This window comes from Nannobrachium achirus (assembly GCF_963921795.1).
Source record: "Nannobrachium achirus genome assembly, chromosome: 18".
NCBI lineage: Eukaryota > Metazoa > Chordata > Actinopteri > Myctophiformes > Myctophidae > Nannobrachium > Nannobrachium achirus.
The window spans coordinates 1,731,573-1,756,499 of NC_137825.1; the positions used below are offsets into that span (position 1 = coordinate 1,731,573).

At 41.9% G+C, this 24,927-nt stretch overlaps 1 protein-coding gene across 1 annotated transcript in view; it reads left to right on the forward strand.

Moving 5' to 3' along the window:
• The window catches only part of afap1l2 (actin filament associated protein 1-like 2), a 129,190-nt gene that overhangs the window by 27,546 nt on the left and 76,717 nt on the right, over positions 1-24,927 (forward strand). The window contains exon 2 of the mRNA XM_080746874.1: positions 22,400-22,528. Within this exon, the coding sequence (XP_080603000.1) occupies positions 22,400-22,528 (129 nt within the window). The remainder of the gene's footprint in view (positions 1-22,399; positions 22,529-24,927) is intronic.

The window sequence follows — 24,927 nt, forward strand, 5'->3', positions numbered from 1 at the left end:
CAATGATGAGGATTTCAGGTCAAAAAGCCCTGCTGAGCAGGGATGGAGATGGAAACAATTAAACTCCATTAATGATTGATCTGAATTCCTCCACAGTGGATCAAATTAGATCAATAATCAATGACAACATGAGGAGACAAGACAATATATTAGGTGGTAGTGTTTTTATGCTTTATGTAACATGATATCATGGACAGAAGTACAGTTTAACACTCTGGACAGTGGTAAAGTAGTTCTGCCCAAAGAATGGTCAAACACTAGAGTTATTCTGTGTGGCTTCAAGGCCTCTGGAACGAGCTGTACCATAACAAGATAGGCTTTACCAAAACAACAACTACTGAGCTATCATTCATGATTTATCATACCAACTAATAACGTCACACATAATAAATCAAGATAATATCTGCCACAGGACCCCAGTGTTGTCAAAAATATCGATTTATCGAAAAGTATCGATTTTGAATATAGTATCGATTTTCAATATGACTTTTCCATAGTATGGATAATATTGATACTCAGTTTTTGCCTCTCTCGTTGGTTTACACCAACGTTACTTTTATGTGTACCCTTACAGGTCTGTAACTCTGAGAGTGTACAAATGGAACCCAATGCATCTGAGAGTGTAAGGGTCCATTTGGTTCCATTTGTACACTCTCAGAGTTAAACAAAACAGTGAAAACGGTACAGCGTAGAGTGTAAGAATGTGTGTGAAATGAGAGTCGTGTGGAGGACAGGATGCGTGTCAGAGTCCTAACACGTCATACGTAAAGATAGAAGGACCAGGTTGCGTGTCAGAGTCCTAAACCGTCATAACGTAACGATAGAAGGACCAGGTAGCGTGTCAGAGTCCTAAACCGTCATAACGTAACGATGGAAAGGACCATGGTTGCGTGTCAGAGTCCTAAACCGTCATAACGTAACCGATGAAGGACCAGGTTGCGTGTCAGAGTCCTAAACCGTCATAACGTAACGATGGAAGGACCAGGTAGCGGTGTCAGAGTCCTAAACCGTCATAACGTAACGATGGAAGGACCAGGTAGCGTGTCAGAGTCCTAAACCGTCATAACGTAACGATGGAAGGACCAGGTAGCGTGTCAGAGTCCTAAACCGTTCATAACGTAACGATGGAAGGACCAGGTAGCGTGTCGAGAGTCCTAAACCGTCATAACGTAACGATGGAAGGACCAGGTAGCGTGTCAGAGTCCTAAACCGTCATAACGTAACGATGGAAGGACCCAGGGTGCGTGTCAGAGTCCTAAACCGTCATACGTAACGATGGAAGGACCAGGTTGCGTGTCAGAGTCCTAAACCGTCATAACGTAACGATGGAAGGACCAGGTTGCGTGTCAGAGTCCTAAACCGTCCATAACGTAACGATGAAGGACCAGGTTGCGTGTCAGAGTCCTAAACCGTCATAACGTAACGATGGAAGGACCAGGTTGCGTGTCAGAGTCCTAAACCGTCATAACGTAACGATAGAAGGACCAGGTTGCGTGTCAGAGTCCTAAACCGTCATAACGTAACGATGGAAGGACCAGGTTGCGTGTCAGAGTCCTAAACCGTCATAACGTAACCGATGGAAGGACCAGGTAGCGTGTCAGAGTCCTAAACCGTCATAACGTAACGATGGAAGGACCAGGTTGCGTGTTGTCAGAGTCCCTAAACCGTCATAACGTAACGATGGAAGGACCAGGTAGCGTGTCAGAGTCCTAAACCGTCATAACGTAACGATGAAGGACCAGGTAGCGTGTCAGAGTCCTAAACCGCCATAACGTAATGATGGAAGGACCAGGTTGCGTGTCAGAGTCCTAAACGTCATAACGTAATGATGGAAGGACCAGGTTGCGTGTTGTCAGAGTCCTAAACCGTCATAACGTAACGATAGAAGGACCAGGTAGCGTGTCAGAGTCCTAAACCGTCATAACGTAATGATAGAAGGACCAGGTAGCGTGTTGTCAGAGTCCTAAACCGTCATAACGTAACGATGGAAGGACCAGGTAGCGTGTCAGAGTCCTAAACCGTCATAACGTAATGATAGAAGGACCAGGTAGCGTGTCAGAGTCCTAAACCGTCATAACGTAATGATAGAAGGACCAGGTAGCGTGTCAGAGTCCTAAACCGTCATAACGTAACGATTGAAGGACCAGGTAGCGTGTCAGAGTCCTAAACCGTCATAACGTAATGATAGAAGGACCAGGTAGCGTGTCAGAGTCCTAAACCGTCATAACGTAATGATAGAAGGACCAGGTAGCGTGTCAGAGTCCTAAACCGTCATAACGTAACGATTGAAGGACCAGGTAGCGTGTCAGAGTCCTAAACCGTCATAACGTAATGATAGAAGGACCAGGTAGCGTGTCAGAGTCCTAAACCGTCATAACGTAACGATGGAAGGACCAGGTAGCGTGTTGTCAGAGTCCTAAACCGTCATAACGTAACGATGGAAGGACCAGGTAGCGTGTCAGAGTCCTAAACCGTCATAACGTAACGATGGAAGGACCAGGTAGCGTGTTGTCAGAGTCCTAAACCGTCATAACGTAACGATGGAAGGACCAGGTAGCGTGTCAGAGTCCTAAACCTTAACCTAAACCCTAAACCGTCATAACGTAACGATAGAAGGACCAGGTTGCGTGTTGTCAGAGTCCTAAACCGTCATAACGTAACGATGGAAGGACCAGGTAGCGTGTCAGAGTCCTAAACCGTCATAACGTAATGATGGAAGGACCAGGTTGCGTGTCAGAGTCCTAAACCGTCATAACGTAATGATGGAAGGACCAGGTAGCGTGTCAGAGTCCTAAACCGTCATAACGTAACGATGGAAGGACCAGGTAGCGTGTCAGAGTCCTAAACCGTCATAACGTAATGATGGAAGGACCAGGTAGCGTGTCAGAGTCCTAAACCCTAACCTAAACCCTAAACCGTCATAACGTAATGATGGAAGGACCAGGTTGCGTGTCAGAGTCCTAAACCCTAACCTAAACCCTAAACCGTCATAACGTAATGATGGAAGGACCAGGTTGCGTGTCAGAGTCCTAAACCTTAACCTAAACCCTAAACCGTCATAACGTAATGATGGAAGGACCAGGTAGCGTGTCAGAGTCCTAAACCGTCATAACGTAACGATGGAAGGACCAGGTAGCGTGTCAGAGTCCTAAACCGTCATAACGTAATGATGGAAGGACCAGGTAGCGTGTCAGAGTCCTAAACCCTAACCTAAACCCTAAACCGTCATAACGTAATGATGGAAGGACCAGGTTGCGTGTCAGAGTCCTAAACCCTAACCTAAACCCTAAACCGTCATAACGTAATGATGGAAGGACCAGGTTGCGTGTCAGAGTCCTAAACCCTAACCTAAACCCTAAACCGTCATAACGTAATGATGGAAGGACCAGGTTGCATGTCAGAGTCCTAAACCCTAACCTAAACCCTAAACTAGGGCTGGGTTCGGTAACCGCCGTACCGCCGTATCGCGGTATACCGCGGCCTACCGCGGTGTCAGGGTCCTTACCGCGGTCAAAAAAGACAAAAAAATAGGCTATTTTTATTGAGAACGAGCGAGTTTTAAAACGGGGGAGAAGCGAGGACCGCATGCGCTCCATGCCGCTCTGCTCTGGGCCGTGTACCACACGTTGGAAGCCGCCCACATACGTCACTCACACACACACAGTGCACGCAGGGCAGTAGAGTACGGAGCACAACATGACGGAGCAGCAATGCAGCATATACTTTCTCTGTAATCCACTCGACACAAGGATGTTAATACATACCTTGTGTTGTGGCATATCTTTTTTTATTCATACGGATTACTGGCGGAGCGCGGGCTGCGTGGACAAAACCGAAAATGAAACTATTTTACTTTCTCCAGCTCCACCGCGTCGCACGTTGTGCTCCGTCCAGCGGCGCGTCGGCGATTTTATAACCTTTTCTGTCAAGTCTTGTAACTAAAACCTGTATATAGCAGCACTCAATCACTGTGATTTGAGAGTTGAGACGTGACGTGAGTTTACAGAATCACTGTACACGATCTGACTACCCTTCCTCTTCTGGTTTGTTCACATAGCTGTTTGTGTCTGAAAAGCCCAAGTAGCTAGCCTACGTTACTATGGTAACCCGACAGTGCAGATCTAAAAGCTCAGAACGCATCGCGGATGCGATGTGGTGTGAGCTTGTAGATCTGCTCCTTTGAAAGCCAGACCCGCTGTGCTGTACGGAGAAGTATATCTCGGGCAGTCAGGCTGTGTCGCCTCTCCACTGTGGAGAGGCGACTTTTGGGAAGATGATTGCAATATTTTGGCTTATCGCCGAACCTTAATTAATAGATATATACGGGGGTGCGGTAATTACCGCAGTACCGGCGGTAAATGGGAAGACGGTAATCGCGGTAACAAAATGTCCATACCGCCCCAGGCCTACCCTAAACCGTCATAACGTAACGATGGAAGGACCAGGTTGCGCGTCAGAGTCCTAAACCTTAACCTAAACCCTAACCTAAACCCTAAACCGTCATAACGTAACGATGGAAGCAGGAACAGAAGCCTTCCAGACAGGAAGTGGGAGCGTAGAGGTTTAGTTTCCACCCTCTGCAGCAGGAATGATAGGTAGTTAGGACCCAAATGGAATCAAATGGACCCGTTACCATTTGTACACTGTGAGTTAGCGTGATCCTTGTCAATAAGGAAGTCTACGTTGTGTTTAACACCGGGGATTCGAACCCGGGTCTCTCATGTAGGAAGGGAGATTAAAGCCAAACATCTTGCCCACTAGTCTAAAGGGGGAATCATTGGCTGAAGGAGATATTAGATCCTTTTATATTCCATCCATCTGTCTGCTATAAGCTTGGTTTCCATTGGCAGAGTGACTCTAATGATGTGATTCACACCAACACTGTAGCTGTTCATTCATTCATTCATTCATTCATTCATTCATTCATTCATTCTGACCATCATATTGAACTGAGACCGCTTTAGAGCCACTGTGTAATGGAATCTGCTGTGTGTGTGTGTGTGTGTGTGTGTGTGGGCATACCGCCAACCCCCACCCCCCCACCCCTGGAGACAGGCTTCTATACGACCCCGCCCCCCTCCCTCCGTTTCCCCTCATCCCATCAGCTGACCAGGTTCCCAGGGTCCGCTGCACTCCTAAAGGCCACGCAGTCAATCTCTACAAACACACACACAGGGAGGGGGGGAGAGGGGGGAGAGAAGAACATTTACTGTACTTAAAGGAGTAGTTAACCCCCAAAATGATTTTTTCCTCCTATTGATTAGTCACACCATAGAGACTCATATGAACTCAGGCCACTCAAGTCTCCATGATGTGAGTAATCACTAGAAGAAGCATTTTGGAGGTGAACTGCTCCTTTAAGTAACATTTTGAGGTACTTTTTGAGCCCCTGCCCTTTTATCCCTCTGTAAAAAGTGTCCTCTACAGACCATGAATGCAGCTTTTACTTAAACCAATAGCACTACTTTTTTAGGTTTTTAGAATCCTTTTTTTTTTCTTTACTGATTATATTGTTTTTTTTCCTTTTTTTTAGATTGATATTCATATGCATTTGTTATATTGTTGTTGATGTTCTGACATGTTATCTTGTTTATTATAGTGATGTATTATATGCTTATTGTAAGTCGGTCTGCTAAATGCCTAAACTGTAAACTGTAGTGTAAACTGAAAGAAATGCAAATGTCCTCTTTCCATGCCATACCTGAAGGCAGCATTCAAGTGAATAGCCTTGTCCAAACTCTCCTGAACTTGAATGCAGCATCTTATGTTGAAAGAACTGTCCTCTCTGTGTAGAAATCCATGCTGTTATGCCACATCTCCAGTAGTCACTTGATTATGCTTAGTTCAGTGTTGGATCAAGCACCGAAAATAGCTGACCTCCAAGCTGTCGCAGAGCGACGTGTTGTGAGCTTGGAGATTTTCACCAAAAGGCCCTTTTAGAAATGTCCAATTTGCAATATGTTTTACTTCTATTCCACTACATGTCAGGGGCAAATATTGTACTTTGAAAGCACAACACTAGAATTATTTTTGAAAAACTTAAGTGACGAGTCACTTTGTAGATTTTGTCTACTATTACAAAACCACTACGAACTCTGACAATTTGAAAATAGATGACATACAAGCCCACAAAGCGACGCGTTGTTAACTTGTAGATCTGAAACTGAAGCCACCTACTTGTGTGCTTTTACTCAAGTAGATTTTGAACGCAAAAGTTGAACTTGTACTGTTCCTACTATAGACAACATTCCTGGCCGATTGCAGGAGGGACGCCCCGCCCCCAAGTCGAAAGGGAACTTCCGGGTTCTCTCTGTCAGGCATGCATATAAACGTGTTGCCAAGTCAATTTATTTACCTAAACTATCTTGTTTTTTTTGCTTATTTATATTGCAAGAGTTGGCTTGTTTGGCTTATTTCTCTCACAAATTTTGGCAACACTGCCCAGCGCTGCAGTAAAAGATTATGACAATGAACTGAAAGGGTTAAACCAACGGAGGTTTTTTTTCCAGCTGTCAGATGGTGCGGTGACTGCGGTCATGGTCTCTTGATATGCAAGCGCACCGCTATCTTCGATGTTTTTATTCTATCTACACCAGTTAATAGTATTGATGACATCCTTAACATATCCTAAACTCAGCAAACTCCCCAGAGAAGCAGCACGACTCACAACAACAACAACAACAACAACAAGGTAAAACTCTCATGCTAGCTAATTAGCCTTGTTAGCTACGATCTTTTACTGTATGGGGACTACTCTTGTTACAACTAAGTACAAGTTATTTTCACTTGTGACAACACAACATTGATTATAATTGAAATACAAGCTCTTCGCTGTTGTGTTGTATCTGTGAATGCAATTGTTTTCTGTCTTTCAGACCTGTACTGTACGTCCAGGACCAATGAAGCCAGATGTGAGGGTCTCCTCATCATATTTATTGCAATAAAATATTTATACACACTTTTCTTTGACTTGTCCATGCCTTTTTTTTTTTTACTGTTGAGGGTTTCAAATGTTGTACTGTATATTGTGTTATTGAGATAAGGAATGTTCCCAATGATGCTTTGAAGGAATGCTTTTAAACACTTGTCATTTTCAATTAATCCAGTTTGTTTTTGTATCTATTAAAGCCAAATGTATTCATTGTTTTGACGTGACAGTTTAGGATTTAATGATTAAATGAGCATTAAATATGAATGGATATTTATATTGCCTTGATTAGGATTAAATCGATGATTTACAGTGATATAGTGAAATGAACACAGCATAGGATGCACATAATAGGTGGGCTAATGTGTATTATGTCTATTCTGGAGTGGGTTGAGTTGTTGACAGGCCTATTTGTAAAAACATTAATGCATATCACACAACACAAGCCAACTGTGACTTCATCCCAGAACAGAGGAGAATGGAGATGACAACGTTTGACATGATCAACCAGCGTTCTGAAGGGAAAAGGTTTGCTAGCTAGAAATCATACAACATTCGCTTCCATGAAATACTGATTAGTTTCAATGCTTGCTTTCAAATACACAAATCTGTTTATTTGTAGGCCTATATCAATTCAATTCAAAGGAGCTTTATTGGCATGAGAAGACATGTTTATATTGCCAAAGCAAGTGTCAAATAAAATAAAAACAGTTTAAAATGGCGAACATATAATATGACATGCAGTTGGAGGGAGTACAGCATTGTGTAAAAAGCTATGTCGCATTGTGACATTTTATATATATATATACAGGGTATAAAGCTTTTGAAACAATTTAAATAGCGTTATTTTTTAAGAAGTTTGCATATGAAAAAAGGTAGTTTCATGACAGTACACTAGTACAAGGTCAACTAAAAGCATACGCCCAAGAAAGCCTATGGCAATTGTTTCAATTGAGATCTCTTTTTTTTTCCCTCCAACTCATAACATTGAATGATGGCAGAACAGGTGTGTATCGTCACAACTCATTTATTTATCAGCAGAGTGGATGAGTGTTGCCATTAAGTGACATTGTTAACATAAGTTACAAAGTAAAATTACAAAGTAAAACAATCCCGTCTCATTAGTTAAGAGGAGAATCAGATCAGATGAACGTAAACAGGAAATCGCGCTACGATCAAGCCCAAAAAAGGGCTTCCGGTCGGAAGTAGGGGGCGTGGCCAGGCATGTTGTCTATAGCATAGAATTTTATTTTGTATTACTGATTGAATAGTTTATTAAAGGACAACTTTGTTTTTTTACAACAAGGGTTCATATTTTAGATTGTAATTAGAGAAAAGAAAAAGTGAGCGTTAAAATGTTTTCATTTGCTTCGTTCTATTGTTTTATCGTGTTTACTATGCTAAAATGTGGGGCATGCGTACGCGAGGCATGCGTACAAGTGGCTAAATATGTATTTTTAGACACAATAAGCCAGCAGTTTCTTTATTGCTATTTACAGTAACACTTCTAGCCCCCATAAGTCACATCCAACCATGAAAGGTTGCGTTGTATCATGGGAATGGGCTTATTCTGTGTAAAATGACATATTTATCCACTTGTACGCTTGCCCCCAACCACTGAAATAAGAATCTCTAAAACAATAGAAAGAAGTGAATGAAATCATTTTAACACTCATATTTTATATTCTTTAATTACAATCCAAAATATGAACCCTTGTTGTAAAAAACTAAAGTTGTCCTTTAACAGTTTGCAAATGGCACAGTGGTAGGATTATTCAATGATGTTAAAATGATAACACAAACAGTGGTAGGATTATTCAATGATGTTAAAATGATAACACAAACAGTGGTAGGATTATACACTGATGTTAAAATGATAACACAAACAGCCCTGAGGGCTTGTTTACATTGTGGTCCTGTCCTGTGCGTTCAGTTAATCAGAATTGATACTTTTACTGGAGTAAAACATGTGAGTACTGAGTAGGGGTCACGAGGGGTCAGCCTAACAACAACAACCACTGGAAAAACCTCTGCTCTTCTCCTCTGAGAACTGGAACATCTGTCAAGATTAGATTAGTGGATCCTAGGATGTCTGTGTGTGTGTGTGTGCGTGTGCGTGTGCGTGTGCGTGTGCGCGTGCGCGTGCGTGCGCGTGCGTGAGCGCGTGCGTGTGCGTGTGCGTGCGTGTGTATTCTCTAAAGCCAGGGTGGCAGAAGGCGTCTCCTCTCTTCTCAGCTCACAGACAGTATTCCTGTAGGGTGACTGTAGGGTATAGGGTACTGTAGGTATTCCTGTAGGGTGACTGTAGGGTATAGGGTACTGTAGGTATTCCTGTAGGGTGACTGTAGGGTATAGGGTACTGTAGGTATTCCTGTAGGGTGACTCGCTGCGTCACACTTTGTCACCGGAGTGTGGATGTGATTTTCCCACCATGACACTCACCAGGGCAGGACAGTAATGGAGTATATTTACTTCTGTTCCGTACAGTACTTGAGTAACATCTGTGGTTGAGGGTTTTCTTAAAGTTATGACTTTCACACCACTCCATTTCAAAGACAAATGTTGTACATTTGTCTGAAAATATAGCCAATCCAAGTTTGACTGAGCAGCGTTAAAGCAGCACTGCTGTAACTGTATGTAGTTTGGGGTATCACCTAGATCACATCATATACTGTAAAATACTGTAGTTTGGGGTATCACCTAGATCACATCATATACTGTAAAATACTGTAGTTTGGGGTATCACCTAGATCACATCATATACTGTAAAATACTGTAGTTTGGGGTATCACCTAGATCACATCATATACTGTAAAATACTGTAGTTTGGGGTATAACCTAGATCACATCATATACTGTAAAATACTGTAGTTTGGGGTATCACCTAGATCACATCATATACTGTAAAATACTGTAGTTTGGGGTATAACCTAGATCACATCATATACTGTAAAATACTGTAGTTTGGGGTATCACCTAGATCACATCATATACTGTAAAATACTGTAGTTTGGGGTATCACCTAGATCACATCATATAGTGTAAAATACTGTAGTTTGGGGTATCACCTAGATCACATCATATAGTGTAAAATACTGTAGTTTGGGGTATCACCTAGATCACATCATATACTGTAAAATACTGTAGTTTGGGGTATCACCTAGATCACATCATATACTGTAAAATACTGTAGTTTGGGGTATCACCTAGATCACATCATATACTGTAAAATACTGTAGTTTGGGGTATCACCTAGATCAGTGTTTCTCAAACGGGGGTACGCGTACCCCTAGGGGTACGCGAGGGTACTGCAGGGGGTACGCGAAAAAATTCCCCCCAAAAAGAAAAATATAAGTATAAATCTGTATATTATTATTATTGAGTTTTTAAAATATATTTTTTAGATAATTATATTAAAATGTTGACTCGAATCAATAAATATAATGATTGTGTGAACGGTGTGTCATTCGGGCACAGCCCGGCACAGCCAGATGTTTGTTTCCTGTGTTGGTCATGTGACATGGATTCCCCAAAAACCTCCACGGGGGACGCAAGGTAAACAAACAACTACTAGCAACAAAGTTGGGAAAGATGGATCGGTGGCTCGTTAAACGTGGGCCGCCTGCTAACGATACAGAAAACCCGGCTAAAAAGAAAAAAGAATCACAGAAAACTCTACAATTTCGTGAGGAGTACATCAGTATGGGGTTCACGCTGAGTCACGACACCGACCCCCCGTCAGCTCAGTGTTTTTTATGCGGCGACCTGTTGGCTAACAGTGCCATGAAGCCATCCCACCTAAATCGCCATCTCACCACAAGACACAAAGAACACGTCGGGAAGCCAGAGGCGTTTTTTAAGAGAGAACTAAGTGGATTCAAATCTTCACAGAAGACGCTGCTCGAGGCTGCTTCAGTATCAACAAAAGCACTTGAAGCGTCATATAAAGTGGCGTTACTTTTGGCAAAAAAAAAGAAACCATTTAGCCTCGCTGAAGAAATAATTATTCCAGCTGCAGCTATACTAAACGAGACCATGATAAGCAAAGCAGCTGCAGCCACTGTCAAGACTGTACCTATGTCAAACGACACTGTGTCACGGAGAGTTGACAAGATGGGGACAGATATCGTGGCTCAAGTTGTGGAGAAGTTAAGGGCTGGTGACTTTTCATTGCAACTGGATGAGTCAACTGACATCAGTGGACACGCGCAGCTTGTCGCCTTTGCCAGATATGTTGACATTGATGACATCAAAGAACACATTATTATGTGTAAACGCCTAGAAGGGAATACAACTGGCCAGGACATTTTCAACGTCGTTAATGCTTTTTTCGTGGACAACGGTCTCGACTGGAAATCGTGCACCAGCGTGTGTACAGACGCAGCAGCAGCAATGACAGGTATGTTCCCCATTTTCAACTGTTTTTATTATGTTTTGACACTTGCTTTGGTAATGTAAACGTATGTATTCTCATTGCGACCGTAAGGTCGCAGTTTAGTATGAAAACCTCCACCGGCCGTCCGTCCGTCCGTCCGTCCGTCCGTCCGTCCGTCCGTCACACACGTCACACCTTTGCCCTGCTCAATGTATACGTGTAACGCCTGATACTGAGGTGATGTGTCACTGTGACATCACAGATACTGAGGTGATGTGTCACTGTGACATCACAGGTGAGATCGCAGTGATGTCAGATACTCAGAGCAGGGATCTCCATATTTAGGCATAAACAGGTGACATCACAGTGATGTCAGATACTCAGAGCAGGTATCTCCATATATGGGCATAAAATGGATTCTGTTAGGGATCTCCATACTGTATATGGGCATAAAAGGGATTAGTGATGTCAGATACTCAGAGCAGGGATCTCCATATATGGGCATAAAAGGGATTAGTGATGTCAGATACTCAGAGCAGGGATCTCCATATATGGGCATAAAAGGGATTCAGATGGAGATTCAACTTCAATGAGTAACAATGGCAAACTGTCAACTGCCCATATTCTTGATAATTGGTAAAACAACCTTTTGGCCTATTTGTGGCTTATCATCACATCCAACCATCTTAAGATACTCAGCTAGTGGGGAATGCTCTCTTCCCTGGTGAGAATTGCCCCTTTATATAGGGCTTGTTTGTGTATTGTATGACATCACGCCACATCATCAGCTGTGGACTCTGTGATGTCATCGTATCTCCATATATGGCCATCTCCGTATATGGAGATATAAGTCGTCCATGCCCAGGTATGGGCTGGTGAGGTCAGACTTTGTGTGATGGGTAGGTTATCTCCATATATGGAGATTCAACATTCCAGGTGTAACTATGGCTGCCCGTATGACGTGAGAGGTGGAGGCTGTGATATTTGTGGAGATAAGCGACCAACGGTCGCTTATCTCCCGATTAGGGAGTCTTACTGGTGCTAATAAAGCTCATTTGAATTGAATTGACAGGCCGTCACAAAGGACTCATCGCGTTCATCAGGAAAGAGAACCCAGACGTGCTGTGGACTCATTGTGTTATCCACAGGGAGGCCCTCGCTTCTAAGAAGATGAGCCCCGAGCTTCATTCCGTTTTGGAAGATGCCGTCAGGGTAATCAACTTTATCAAGGCCAGACCTCTAAATTCACGCCTTTTCCGGAGGTTATGTGATAACATGGGAGCAGAACACACGGAACTCCTCCTACACACAGAGGTGCGGTGGTTGTCTCGTGGAAAAGTGCTTAACAGGCTGTTTGAACTGCGGAATGAGGTATGTTGTTTTTTGTCCGAGAACGCATCTCCTCTTGCCCCCCTGTTTTTGGACAATGACTGGCTTGCTAAACTGGCATACTTGGCGGACATTTTCGCTAAACTGAATGAACTGAATGTCAAGCTGCAAGGCAGGGACCAAACAATTTTGAATCTGTATGACAAAGTTGATGGCTTTCTGGAGAAAGCAGCATTGTGGAAGAGGTTGTGTGCAAAAGGTGACTTTAGCTGTTTCGATCAGTTTGACGCATTCATGTCCAGCGAGCAGACACAGAGAGCCACAATCAAAACCATTGTAGTTGGTCACTTGGTTAAACTTATTGCCGATTTCAAAACATACTTTCCCGGCTTAAAAGAGAAGTCAGAGCAGCTTGACTGGGTCAGAAACCCATTTACAGTGTCAGAAACCAACTGTGATTCGCTGCCTGTTGACCTCAGGGAGGAGTTAGTTGACGTCACCTCAGCCCGAGGGCTCAAGACTGAATTTGAGACCAAAACACTGACTCAGTTTTGGGTGATTGTGAGCAGAGAGCACCCTGAGCTAGGGAAACACGCTCTTGGTAATTTAGTACAGTTTGGGTCCACATACTTGTGTGAGAGTACATTCTCAGCAATGACTCTCATAAAAACAAAGGAAAGAAACAGATTATGCCAGGGCCTTGAAAGTAGCCTCATAACAGCTGTAGCTTCCCTACCACCAAGGTTCCCAAAGCTCATGCAGGAGGCACAAGCTCATGTCTCACACTGAACCTGCAAATAGTTGCTATTTGACAACTGAGACAGCTCAAAGCTGCATACTTGACTGTTAATAGTTTTGAAGGAAAAAAAAATCCACAAATCAAATGTGCTGCATACTGAACTGTACCTAGTTGTATTACTGTTTAATTGAAAACAATATTCTTTGAGGTTATGCTGCTGTTTGTGGACTTAACTTTGCACTTGAATTTAAACTGTCCACAAATCAAATCAAATGTGCTGCATACTGAACTGTACATAGTTGTATTACTGTCTTTGAGGTTATGCTGCTGTTTGTGGACTTAACTTTGCACTTGAATTTAAACTGTCCACAAATCAAATGAAATGTGCTGCATACTCAACTGTACCTAGTTAGTTGTATTACTGTCTTTGAGGTTATGCTGCTGTTTGTGGACTTGCTGTTTGTGCACTTGAATTTAAACTGCCCACAAATCAAATCAAATGTGCTGCATACTGAACTGTACCTAGTTATATTACTGTTTAATTGAAAACAATATTCTTTGAGGTCATGCTGCTGTTTGTGGACTTAACTTTGCACTTGAAATTAATGTGATTGTTCCAACATTACTTTGCCACAGTAAGCTGTGATTGAGAATTGATAGTTTTATTACAATATAGTTTGTTGTTGTTTTGCAACAATGAAAATAAATCCACAGAGACACTGTTTCAAAATCTTTTCACTCTATTTCTTATTTTTAATGTTATATTCTTGAAAGGGGGAGGGGGTATCATCATAGTCTCATATACTCTACTATCATAGTCTCATTAAACTATGGGTTTAATTGCAGTTGTATACTCAAAATGTTGTTGTCGGTTATAGGGGGTACTTGGAATCAGAAATCAGGAAAAGGGGGTACTCAAGCCAAAAAAGATTGGGAAACACTGACCTAGATCACATCATATACTGTAAAATACTGTAGTTTGGGGTATCACCTAGATCACATCATATACTGTAAACAATTAACAAATCATCCTGGCATTTCTGCCAGGGTTGGTTCTGCATCATTATGTATAATATCTGTTCATATTTGATATAGTCTGTTTCTGGAGAAAATATAGTTAATTCTCCCTTAAACTAAGGTGAACTGGATTTCAACCAAAAAAAATAAAAATAATAAATAACAATGGGAACCTGTGGGGTCAGACTTTGGTGGTCTTTAGCTGCTGGTGTTAAACAGTGACATACTGTAGTTACAGTGCTGCTTTAACATTTAGACCTAGTTGAGATTAGTTTGTCCAGGAGTATTTCTAGGGTTTGGTCCTCCGAGCCGGAGTTGACTCAGCTTGAGTAGGAGTGTTATAATAATAATAATAATAATAGTAATGCATAACGTTGAGAAACTGCAGAGTCATGTAGAACATGTTATTCATTCACAGACTCTTTGATGTTGAGAAGCACTGACTGAGGACGCAACGTTTGCTGACCCCGCCCTGCAGGCTGCCCTGACCACTGTTGCCATGTCTGCTTATCAAAAGGAAAGAAAAAACAAACAAACATATATATATATATATATATATATATATATATATATATATATATATATATATATATATATATATATATATATATATATATATATATATATATTCTTGACTTATTTGCACTGACTTTGGTCACTTATTTTCTGTTGGTCACTTATTTGGCACTGTTTGTTAAGTTATGCTTTGAGTATAGCTTTTGTGTGAGTGTGACGTGTCACTTATGAGCGTTGAATGTTTTGTGGTCACTTTATGTGTATAAATTCTTCTTCTTTTTTTTGCAATAGCTTTCGACACTTTATGTTTTATTTATTTATTTTTGTGCTTGCTCTTTGGACTGTGCACTACAGTACTCTTTTTCTTTTTCTTACTTCTCTGTAACTTGTAACCTTAACTGCTGTGCTGCCTCTGGGCAAATGAATTTCCCCCGTGGGATAATAAAGGTATCTATCTATTCTGAGCCGCTTTGGGCTTGTTTTTGTCCCTGTAGTTTCATGCTTGTAAATATTGGAAGTTACAAGTCACATTTTATTGTTGGGTGAATTGTAGCTGCTTATAGGGTTGCATCAGTTTCACCACTTCAAATACTACTACGTATATACATCGGCTTTTTGAAAATAGCTGATTTACAAGCTCACAACGTGTCGCTATGCAACGCACTGTGAGCTTGTAGATATGCTGTTTAAAAAATAATGTAATATATTATAATCTTGGAAATATTTATGTTTGCCCTAGCTTAAAATATGTGCAGACAGTGGTGGTCCGTGGCCAGATGGGGTCCCTGGCAACAACATTAGATAATAAAGTTTGATTGACCTGCCTTTAGTTGCTTATTCTGGGCTGGTTTTCTTAGACCTGGTTGCTTGTTTCTCTCGCCCCCAAAAGAATCTGGCAACACTGCTAGGCGGAAACGGACACTAAAAGAGTTTTAGAAGAGTTGTTGAAACTGAGAGGATTTGTTTGCAGAAGGAGGGACAGATCAGTCAGTCAGCCAGTCATTGCAGGGCTGCCTGGATCTATTAACCATCTTCATAGTCCTCTAAGGCAGGGGTTTTCAAAGTGGGTGACGGGGCACCCTGGGGTGCCGTGACGGCAGCCCAGGGGTGCCGCGAGATCATTTGATAATATTTGGAATTTATTTGGACACTTGAAAAAATATTTAGTATAATTTTAAACTTGAAGCACAAAGTTATTTTCAGTCAGTTCTAACCAAAATGGCTGTTATCTCAACGTTTTCCTCGCAGCATAATCACTAAAATATCGTCACTGTCGGGCAGAAACCTTGTATCTCCAAGTTTCAAATGTGTACGTCTTTTGGTAAAGTAAAGCCCTGCTTCATCATACAAGACTGTCGCACAAAACTAGTGAAAACAGCCGATCTACAAGCACACAACTTTGTGTGCTTGCAGATCTGCTGTTTTCACTAGTTTAGTAAATTTTATAGATGATAAAAAACGAACGGTTTTGGACATAAGGTTTTCAGGCGTTGTGTGCTTGTAGATCTGCTGTTTTCACTGGTTTAGTACATTTTATAGATGATAAAAAAACGAACGGTTTTGGAGATAAGGTTTTCAGGTGTTGTGTGCTTGTAGATCTGCTGTTTTCACTAGTTTAGTACATTTTATAGATGATAAATACAAAACAAACGGTTTTGGACATACAAGGTTTCCACCCGACAACGACGATATGCTATAAATATAAGGTGCTGGGAGTGAAAATTATAATGTAGGGGTGCCTCGGATTAAAACAATATTTATGGGGTGCCCTGAGATAAAAAAGTTTGTGAACCCCTGCTCTAAGGCCAGAGGCGACCTGGCCATGAAGGGCGAGGTCGTGTGATGATGATCCAATGTATCTTAGCGGTAGTTTATGCAGGACGCCTCAGTGAGTCTGCTGTCTGTCACATCCTTTCCTCATTCACATTTGTTGCAATGAATGGTTTCCACATGGAGATCCATGTACTGTACTGTATATGAAGGAGGAAGGTATTATGTTAGATTGGTTCCCATGACATCACAGTGATGTCAGAAAGTAAACCCATAGACCCGGACAGACGGACAGAGACATGATGTACCGTTTCTCATACTAATCTGCGACCTTTGGTCACAATAAAATTCTTCTGTCGTCTATTTCCACTTCCTCTGATGGTGTTGTGACTCTCTCTCTCTCTCTCTCTCCCTCTATGTCTCTCTCTCTCTCTCTCTCTCTCTCTCTCTCTCTCTCTCTCTCTCTCTCTATGTCTCTCTCTCTCTCTCTGTCTCTCTCTCTCTCTCTCTCTCTCACTGAAGCCTCTGTTGTGAAGGGGCTCCTTATTCATAACCCTCCCTCCCACACACACACACACACACACACACACACACACACACATACACACACACACACACACACACACACACACACACACACCCACACACCCACGCAAACAACCATCCACTGAGAATTCATGACTTCCTCTTCTGTGTTTCACATGGAAGTGCATCGTTGCTCTGAACAGAAATGACCGTTCTCTGTCTGTTTACAGATAGGCCTACAGTACATGTTGTTTAAAGGGATTTGATAGGACAGTAGACTGACAGCTCTTTATTGATAGGACAGTAGACTGACAGCTCTTTATTGATAGGACAGTAGACTGACAGCTCTTTATTGATAGGACAGTAGACTGACAGCTCTTTATTGATAGGACAGTAGACTGACATCTCTTTATTGATAGGACAGTAGACTGACATCTCTTTATTCACAGGACAGTAGACTGACATCTCTTTATTGATAGGACAGTAGACTGACATCTCTTTATTGATAGGACAGTAGACTGACAGGTCTTTATTGATAGGACAGTAGACTGACAGCTCTTTATTGATAGGACAGTAGACTGACATCTCTTTATTGATAGGACAGTAGACTGACAGGTCTTTATTGATAGGACAGTAGACTGACATCTCTTTATTGATAGGACAGTAGACTGACATCTCTTTATTGATAGGACAGTAGACTGACATCTCTTTATTGATAGGACAGTAGACTGACAGGTCTTTATTGATAGGACAGTAGACTGACAGGTCTTTATTGATAGGACAGTAGACTGACAGGTCTTTATTGATAGGACAGTAGACTGACAGGTCTTTATTGATAGGACAGTAGACTGACAGCTCTTTATTGATAGGACAGTAGACTGACAGCTCTTTATTGATAGGACAGTAGACTGACAGCTCTTTATTGATAGGACAGTAGACTGACAGGTCTTTATTGATAGGACAGTAGACTGACAGGTCTTTATTGATAGGACAGTAGACTGACAGGTCTTTATTGATAGGACAGTAGACTGACAGGTCTTTATTGATAGGACAGTAGACTGACAGGTCTTTATTGATAGGACAGTAGACTGACATCTCTTTATTGATAGGCTGACAGGTCTTTATTGATAGGACAGTAGACTGACAGCTCTTTATTGATAGGACAGTAGACTGTACCCAGGGGGCAAAGGAAGGTGTGCTGCATTTGCCCCGACATACAAAGTTGTCCACCAGAAATATTATCTATGACCCAGTAGGATCACAACCTATATGGACAACCCGGTCAATTTGTACAACAAAGTCCAATATGGCCGCCTTTAGTTTTAATGGAGGGTGAATAGGGCAAAATTTTAAACTGAGGGATATTTCCATGAAACTTCACAGGTTGATCAATGGTATACATATGAACATTTTTTGTATTGCAAGTTTCCATGAAATCCAATATGGCCGCCACAATATGGCCGCCATAATGTAAGGACCCAGAAAATAGGTTTTGCCTCTAACTTCTGAACCAGATGAGCTAGAAACACAAACTTGGTGTCTATTTCATGGTGTCTGACCATGGGAGACTCAATGGAATAGCTAATTTTATTATTGGGTGTGCCTGGACCTTTATTGTGCATATTTGCAAGATGGTGGACTCCCAAAATAGAGCTTTAACATCATTTCTACCATGATTGTTGACTGCTTTTGCAAATACAAGCAATATGAATCCATTTGCTAAGATTTATGGCACAGAAGGGACTTATACCTGTATTATTCTTGAGTTTGCATGTTGTCAAAATGGCTGTAAACGAGATATTATATTTCCTGTCCGATTCTACTGTATGTAGTTGTAGCAATGACTTCAGATAAAATCAGAGACCAAAACAATGTATCTTAGAAATTATTTTTTAATTAAAAAGAAAGAAAAAAAGAGAGAGATTATCTCAATGAAATTAATGCAACTGCCTTTTTGGGTCTTTCACACATAGACATGCACATGTTTTCCAACAACTTCAGCTTCAGGGAAATTATAATGAACACATGATTAAAACAGGCTGCATTATAATGCAAATAATTGCTAGTCACTGTCACTGTCATGTGTACCTATCCTGCTGCATCTTGTCTCCAGTCCTTGGCAACGACACCCCAAGTAGCATGCAATTCCCTTCTTCGCACATGAACAGTTTTTCTGGCAGCCTTTGATACAGCTACATGATATTGCCTTGTCCATTGATATAGGCCAGGCTGGCTCTGTAGATGGACAGGGGACTGCCTTCCCATCACTGAGAGACCATCCATATTCAGTGAAGCAAGGGATGTCTGGCTTCGCGATGTGTGCAGTTTTATCTATTTTTCAGGTGCAGGCCAAAGGCATTTTCTGTAGGTGGCAGCAGCTTCAACAGGGTTGATCGGTTATTCAGGAACTTGTACACTCTCAGCTTTGCCAGGTCAAAGTCCTCCGAATGGTCAGCTTTTGATGCATATACAGCTATTGTGAGGTCTCTAGCCTGATTCTTGACATCCTCCTGAAGTGCAGGGAGATCTAGACCCATGCTGGTCTTGAACCATGCCTTCTTTCCAGTGAAAAAGGGATAGCTGGTGGTATCTCTGCCACTCAGGCTGTGAATAAAGGGCAGGGCACGACACTGTGCGAGTCCAAGGGCTGAGACCATGTGATGGATAGGAAGATATGCATCCTGCTCTGTTCTCACCCACAGCTCTGGAAGGTCTAGGAGGTGGGTGGCAGCATGATATAGGCACATGATGATGATGTCTGTGTCATTAGCATGGATGACAACTCTGTCAACTTTGTGAGCCTGGACACTGTAGATGGTGTGTAGAATTACCCTTGTGTCGGCCTCCTGTTGTGTTGACTCTAGTGCAGGGACATCAACAACACACCCCTCCTTGATCACCACACTCCTTGTCTCTTCTTTAAATCCTCCACTCAGGTAAAGATGGGTTGTACCAAGAGCAGACTTAAGTGTCTCATTTTGACACCATTCTTCACAGAGGAATCTTAGAAGGTTTGCTTTGTTTTCAGAGACAGCAAAAAACTCTTGAGGATCAGGAGCTGTATATTGTGCAGAGACTTCATATTCTTTTGCAAGTTTTGAATGGACATACCTGTGTTCCTGCTCAGCTGTCTTAAGACTGTGTCCACTGTACCGGTCACAGCAAAAGTGTATGATGTCTGTGTTCTTTACCAGGCTCACAATGTTGACAGAGTTGTCATCCATGCTAATGACACAGACATCATCATCATGTGCCTATATCATGCTGCCACCCACCTCCTAGACCTTCCAGAGCTGTGGGTGAGAACAGAGCAGGATGCATATCTTCCTATCCATCACAAGGGTCTCAGCCCTTGGACTCGCACAGTGTCGTGCCCTGCCCTTTATTCACAGCCTGAGTGGCAGAGATACCACCAGCTATCCCTTTTTCACTGGAAAGAAGGCATGGTTCAAGACCAGCATGGGTCTAGATCTCCCTGCACTTAAGGAGTTTGGTGAAAATTCCTCTTATTCCCTCTCAGAGGATGTCAAGAATCAGGCTAGAGACCTCACAATAGCTGTATATGCATCAAAAGCTGACCATTCGGAGGACTTTGACCTGGCAAAGCTGAGAGTGTACAAGTTCCTGAATAACCGATCAACCCTGTTGAAGCTGCTGCCACCTACAGAAAATGCCTTTGGCCTGCACCTGAAAAATAGATAAAACTGCACACATCGCGAAGCCAGACATCCCTTGCTTCACTGAATATGGATGGTCTCTCAGTGATGGGAAGGCAGTCCCCTGTCCATCTACAGAGCCAGCCTGGCCTATATCAATGGACAAGGCAATATCATGTAGCTGTATCAAAGGCTGCCAGAAAAAACTGTTCATGTGCGAAGAAGGGAATTGCATGCTACTTGGGGTGTCGTTGCCAAGGACTGGAGACAAGATGAAGCAGGATAGGTACACATGACAGTGATAGTGACTAGCAATTATTTGCATTATAATGCAGCCTGTTTTAATCATGTGTTCATTATAATTTCCCTGAAGCTGAAGTTGTTGGAAAGCATGTGCATGTCTATGTGTGAAAGACCCAAAAAGGCAGTTGCATTCATTTCATTGAGATAATCTCTCTTTTTTTCTTTTTTTTTTTTAATTAAAAAATAATTTCTAAAATACATTGTTTTGGTCTCTGATTTTATCTGAAGTCATTGCTACAACTACATACAGTAGAATCGGACAGGAAATATAATATCTCGTTTACAGCCATTTTGACAACATGCAAACTCAAGAATAATACAGGTATAAGTCCCTTCTGTGGCATAAATCTTAGCAAATGGATTCATATTGCTTGTATTTGCAAAAGCAGTCAACAATCATGGTAGAAATTATGTTAAAGCTCTATTTTGGGTGTCCACCATCTTGCAAATATGCACAATAAAGGTCCAGACACACCCAATAATAAAATTAGCTATTCCATTGAGTCTCCCATGGTCAGACACCATGAAATAGACACCAAGTTTGTGTTTCTAGCTCATCTGGTTCAGAAGTTAGAGGCAAAACCTATTTTCTGGGTCCTTACATTATGGCGGCCATATTGTGGCGGCCATATTGGATTTCATGGAAACTTGCAATACAAAAAATGTTCATATGTATACCATTGATCAACCTGTGAAGTTTCGTGGAAATATCCCTCAGTTTAAAATGTTGCCCTATTCACCCCACATTAAAACTAAAGGCGGCCATATTGGACTTTGTTGTACAAATTGACCGGGTTGTCCATATAGGTTGTGATCCTATTGGGTCATAGATAATATTTCTGGTGGACAACTTTGTATGTCGGGGCAAATGCAGGTTTCCTAAAAAAAGGCTGGTTTGCCCCCTGGGTAGAGAGAGATGTAGCAATGACAGTCTAGTTGGGTTCGGGAATCAAACCAGCGACACTTTGTCTGGCTACACTGATGTATTAACCCTTGCAGTGCTGGATCAGATCATTAATATGTCATTAACCCTTGCAGTGCTGGATCAGATCATTAATATGTCATTAACCCTTGCAGTGCTGGATCAGATCATTAAATATGTATGTCATTAACCCTTGCAGTGCTGGATCAGATCATTAAATATGTCATTAACCCTTGCAGTGCTGGATCACATCATTAAATATGTCATTAACCCTTGCAGTGCTGGATCACATCATTAAATATGTCATTAACCCTTGCAGTGCTGGATCAGATCCTGTCGGAGCTTCGTGGCTTCCTATTGGTCCTGGACCAGGAGACTCTGAGTGGAGCCGCCACCGTGCAGAAAGGCCTGCTGTCTGATCTGCTGCACTCCTACAGCGCCACCAACGGTACGGGAGGACACACTGCACGCACGCACGCACACACACACAGGACACACTGTACGCACACACACACACACAGGACACACTGTACGCACACACACACACACAGGACACACTGTACGCACACACACACACACACACACACACACAGGACACACTGTACGCACACACACACACACACACAGGACACACTGTACGTACGCACACACACACACACAGGACACACTGTACGCACAGTCGCACACAACCCGATTTACTGTAATTTCTAATGGGGTGCAGAGGGATGGTCTAGAACAGGGGTTCTCAACCTTTTCATGACCCCCAAAATAATCCTATTTTGACTGGGTTAACCCACCCTACGAGCACTAAGAGTTGAGGCATTACATTCTGTATAACACAGTTCTATTGTGAAAATAGCAGATCTACATGCTCACAACACCTCGCGTTGCGAGGCGTTGTGAGCATGTAGATCTGCTATTTTCACAATTTCTGCCTCTATATATTTGACAATTTGGCCAATGTTTCATTTGTCATTTTAGAGGTATTAAAAAGTCCTTAAATTGTCACTTTAGAAATGTGCAGATACCCTCTATACACTTAAACTTTATGTTGGTTTGTTCACTGTTGAGAGAGAAAACAACATTACATTAAGTTATACATCTGAGGACCCCACAAAATAATTTGGGGACCCCCCCACAGGTTGAGAACCACTGGTCTAGAAGACCTTTTCACAGGCCGATCAAAAGGACATTCCTTCCATGTTTACACCTGGACAGAAGCTGACATGTTATTTCTGCTCCAGTCCAGCCCACTCAACAATAACCCCACTGTCCAGCCTGATTTAAAGGTGGGCAGATGTGAACACCTGATCAGATTCATTAATCTGACCACATTTAATCAGACAGGGAGAGAGGTGTCCAATTGTACTGTAAACACAGCTACAGTGTTTACATTGTGATCTCTTGTTTAGGTTAATATTCCTCCACAATAAGGATGCTGGGGTTCAACACATTACATTACGTCCCATTGAGATTCTATATATAATATCGTCACTGTCTGGCCAAAACCTATTAACTCCATTTTGAGTTTTTAGATTTTTTGCTATAAATCAGGGCTATTGAACACCCTTTACATCTGAGTGTTGGTTAACATAATATTGAACCAATGGAAAGTAGTAAAAAGTGCTTGGGACAAAACCTCCTAACTCCACACTTTCTGCCAAACCAGCAAAACTCCACCCGATTGGCCCTCTCTTTCTTTTTTCATAAATATGTGCTATTGAACACCCTTTACGTCTGTGTGTTGTTAAAATAATATTGAACCAATGAAAAGTAGTAAAAAAGCCCTTTGGTCAAAAAACTCCACTTGAGCTAATTTTACCGAAAATGTACATTTTGGAGTTAAGAGGTTTCGGCCCGAAAGCAGAGATATACAATATATAATATAATATATAGAATAATATTTATTCTAGCAAAAAGTACAGATATTTAAGCGTACTGCGCGCTGTGAGATATACAAGACCTGTCTGCCGTACAGCGGAGATTAGATATGCTGTATGATTAACCCTTACAATCATTGCAATAAATAATCTTGGTAAGGATGACTTTTTCATTACTTCACAAAAAGATTCTTAGAACTATTGCTGGATTTGTTATAAAACACCACACGCACGCACGCACGCACACACACACTCGCACACACGCACGCACGCACGCACGCACGCACGCACGCACGCACGCACGCATGCACACACACACACACACACACACACACACACACACACACACACACACACACACACACACACACACCACACGCACCACTTCCTGTCTTGGCTCAGAGTCGTATCATTTTTCCGAGGCTGTATTTATCTCCCGGGAAGAGAGGGGGGGGAGGGGGAGGGGGGGGGGGGGTCACTTCCTTTATAAATAGAATTTAAATTTCATCTCCTTCCCTCTGGAAATGTATTGTCACTGTGACTATAGGGGCGGAGCTCGTTAATTTCTTATTGATAATGAGCACCTTATCAATCCTTCTTATTGATCCAGGCTTTTATCCAGCCTACTGTTGAGTGTTTTCTAATATTTTGTTGAAAGATGTGAGACGACAAATTCTGAACAGAACTGATATCTTTTTATTGTCCAGTTGTTGTGACTGAGTTTGTGGCTGACCACCATCTATGAAGATGATAATTAACAAAAGTAACAAATATTATCATTAAATATCATTAAAACAATCATTCATTAGTGTGCAATAAGTGTTAAATGGCTTTATATTATGAATAGTACTGTAATAATGTCTTGATGGCCTCATGTCTTGATTGTTTAAACATGACATCATGGGCCGCTATGCTGGATAAGAGGCTTGATAAGCCCAAAGCTTATTGATACCTGGGTAATCAATAA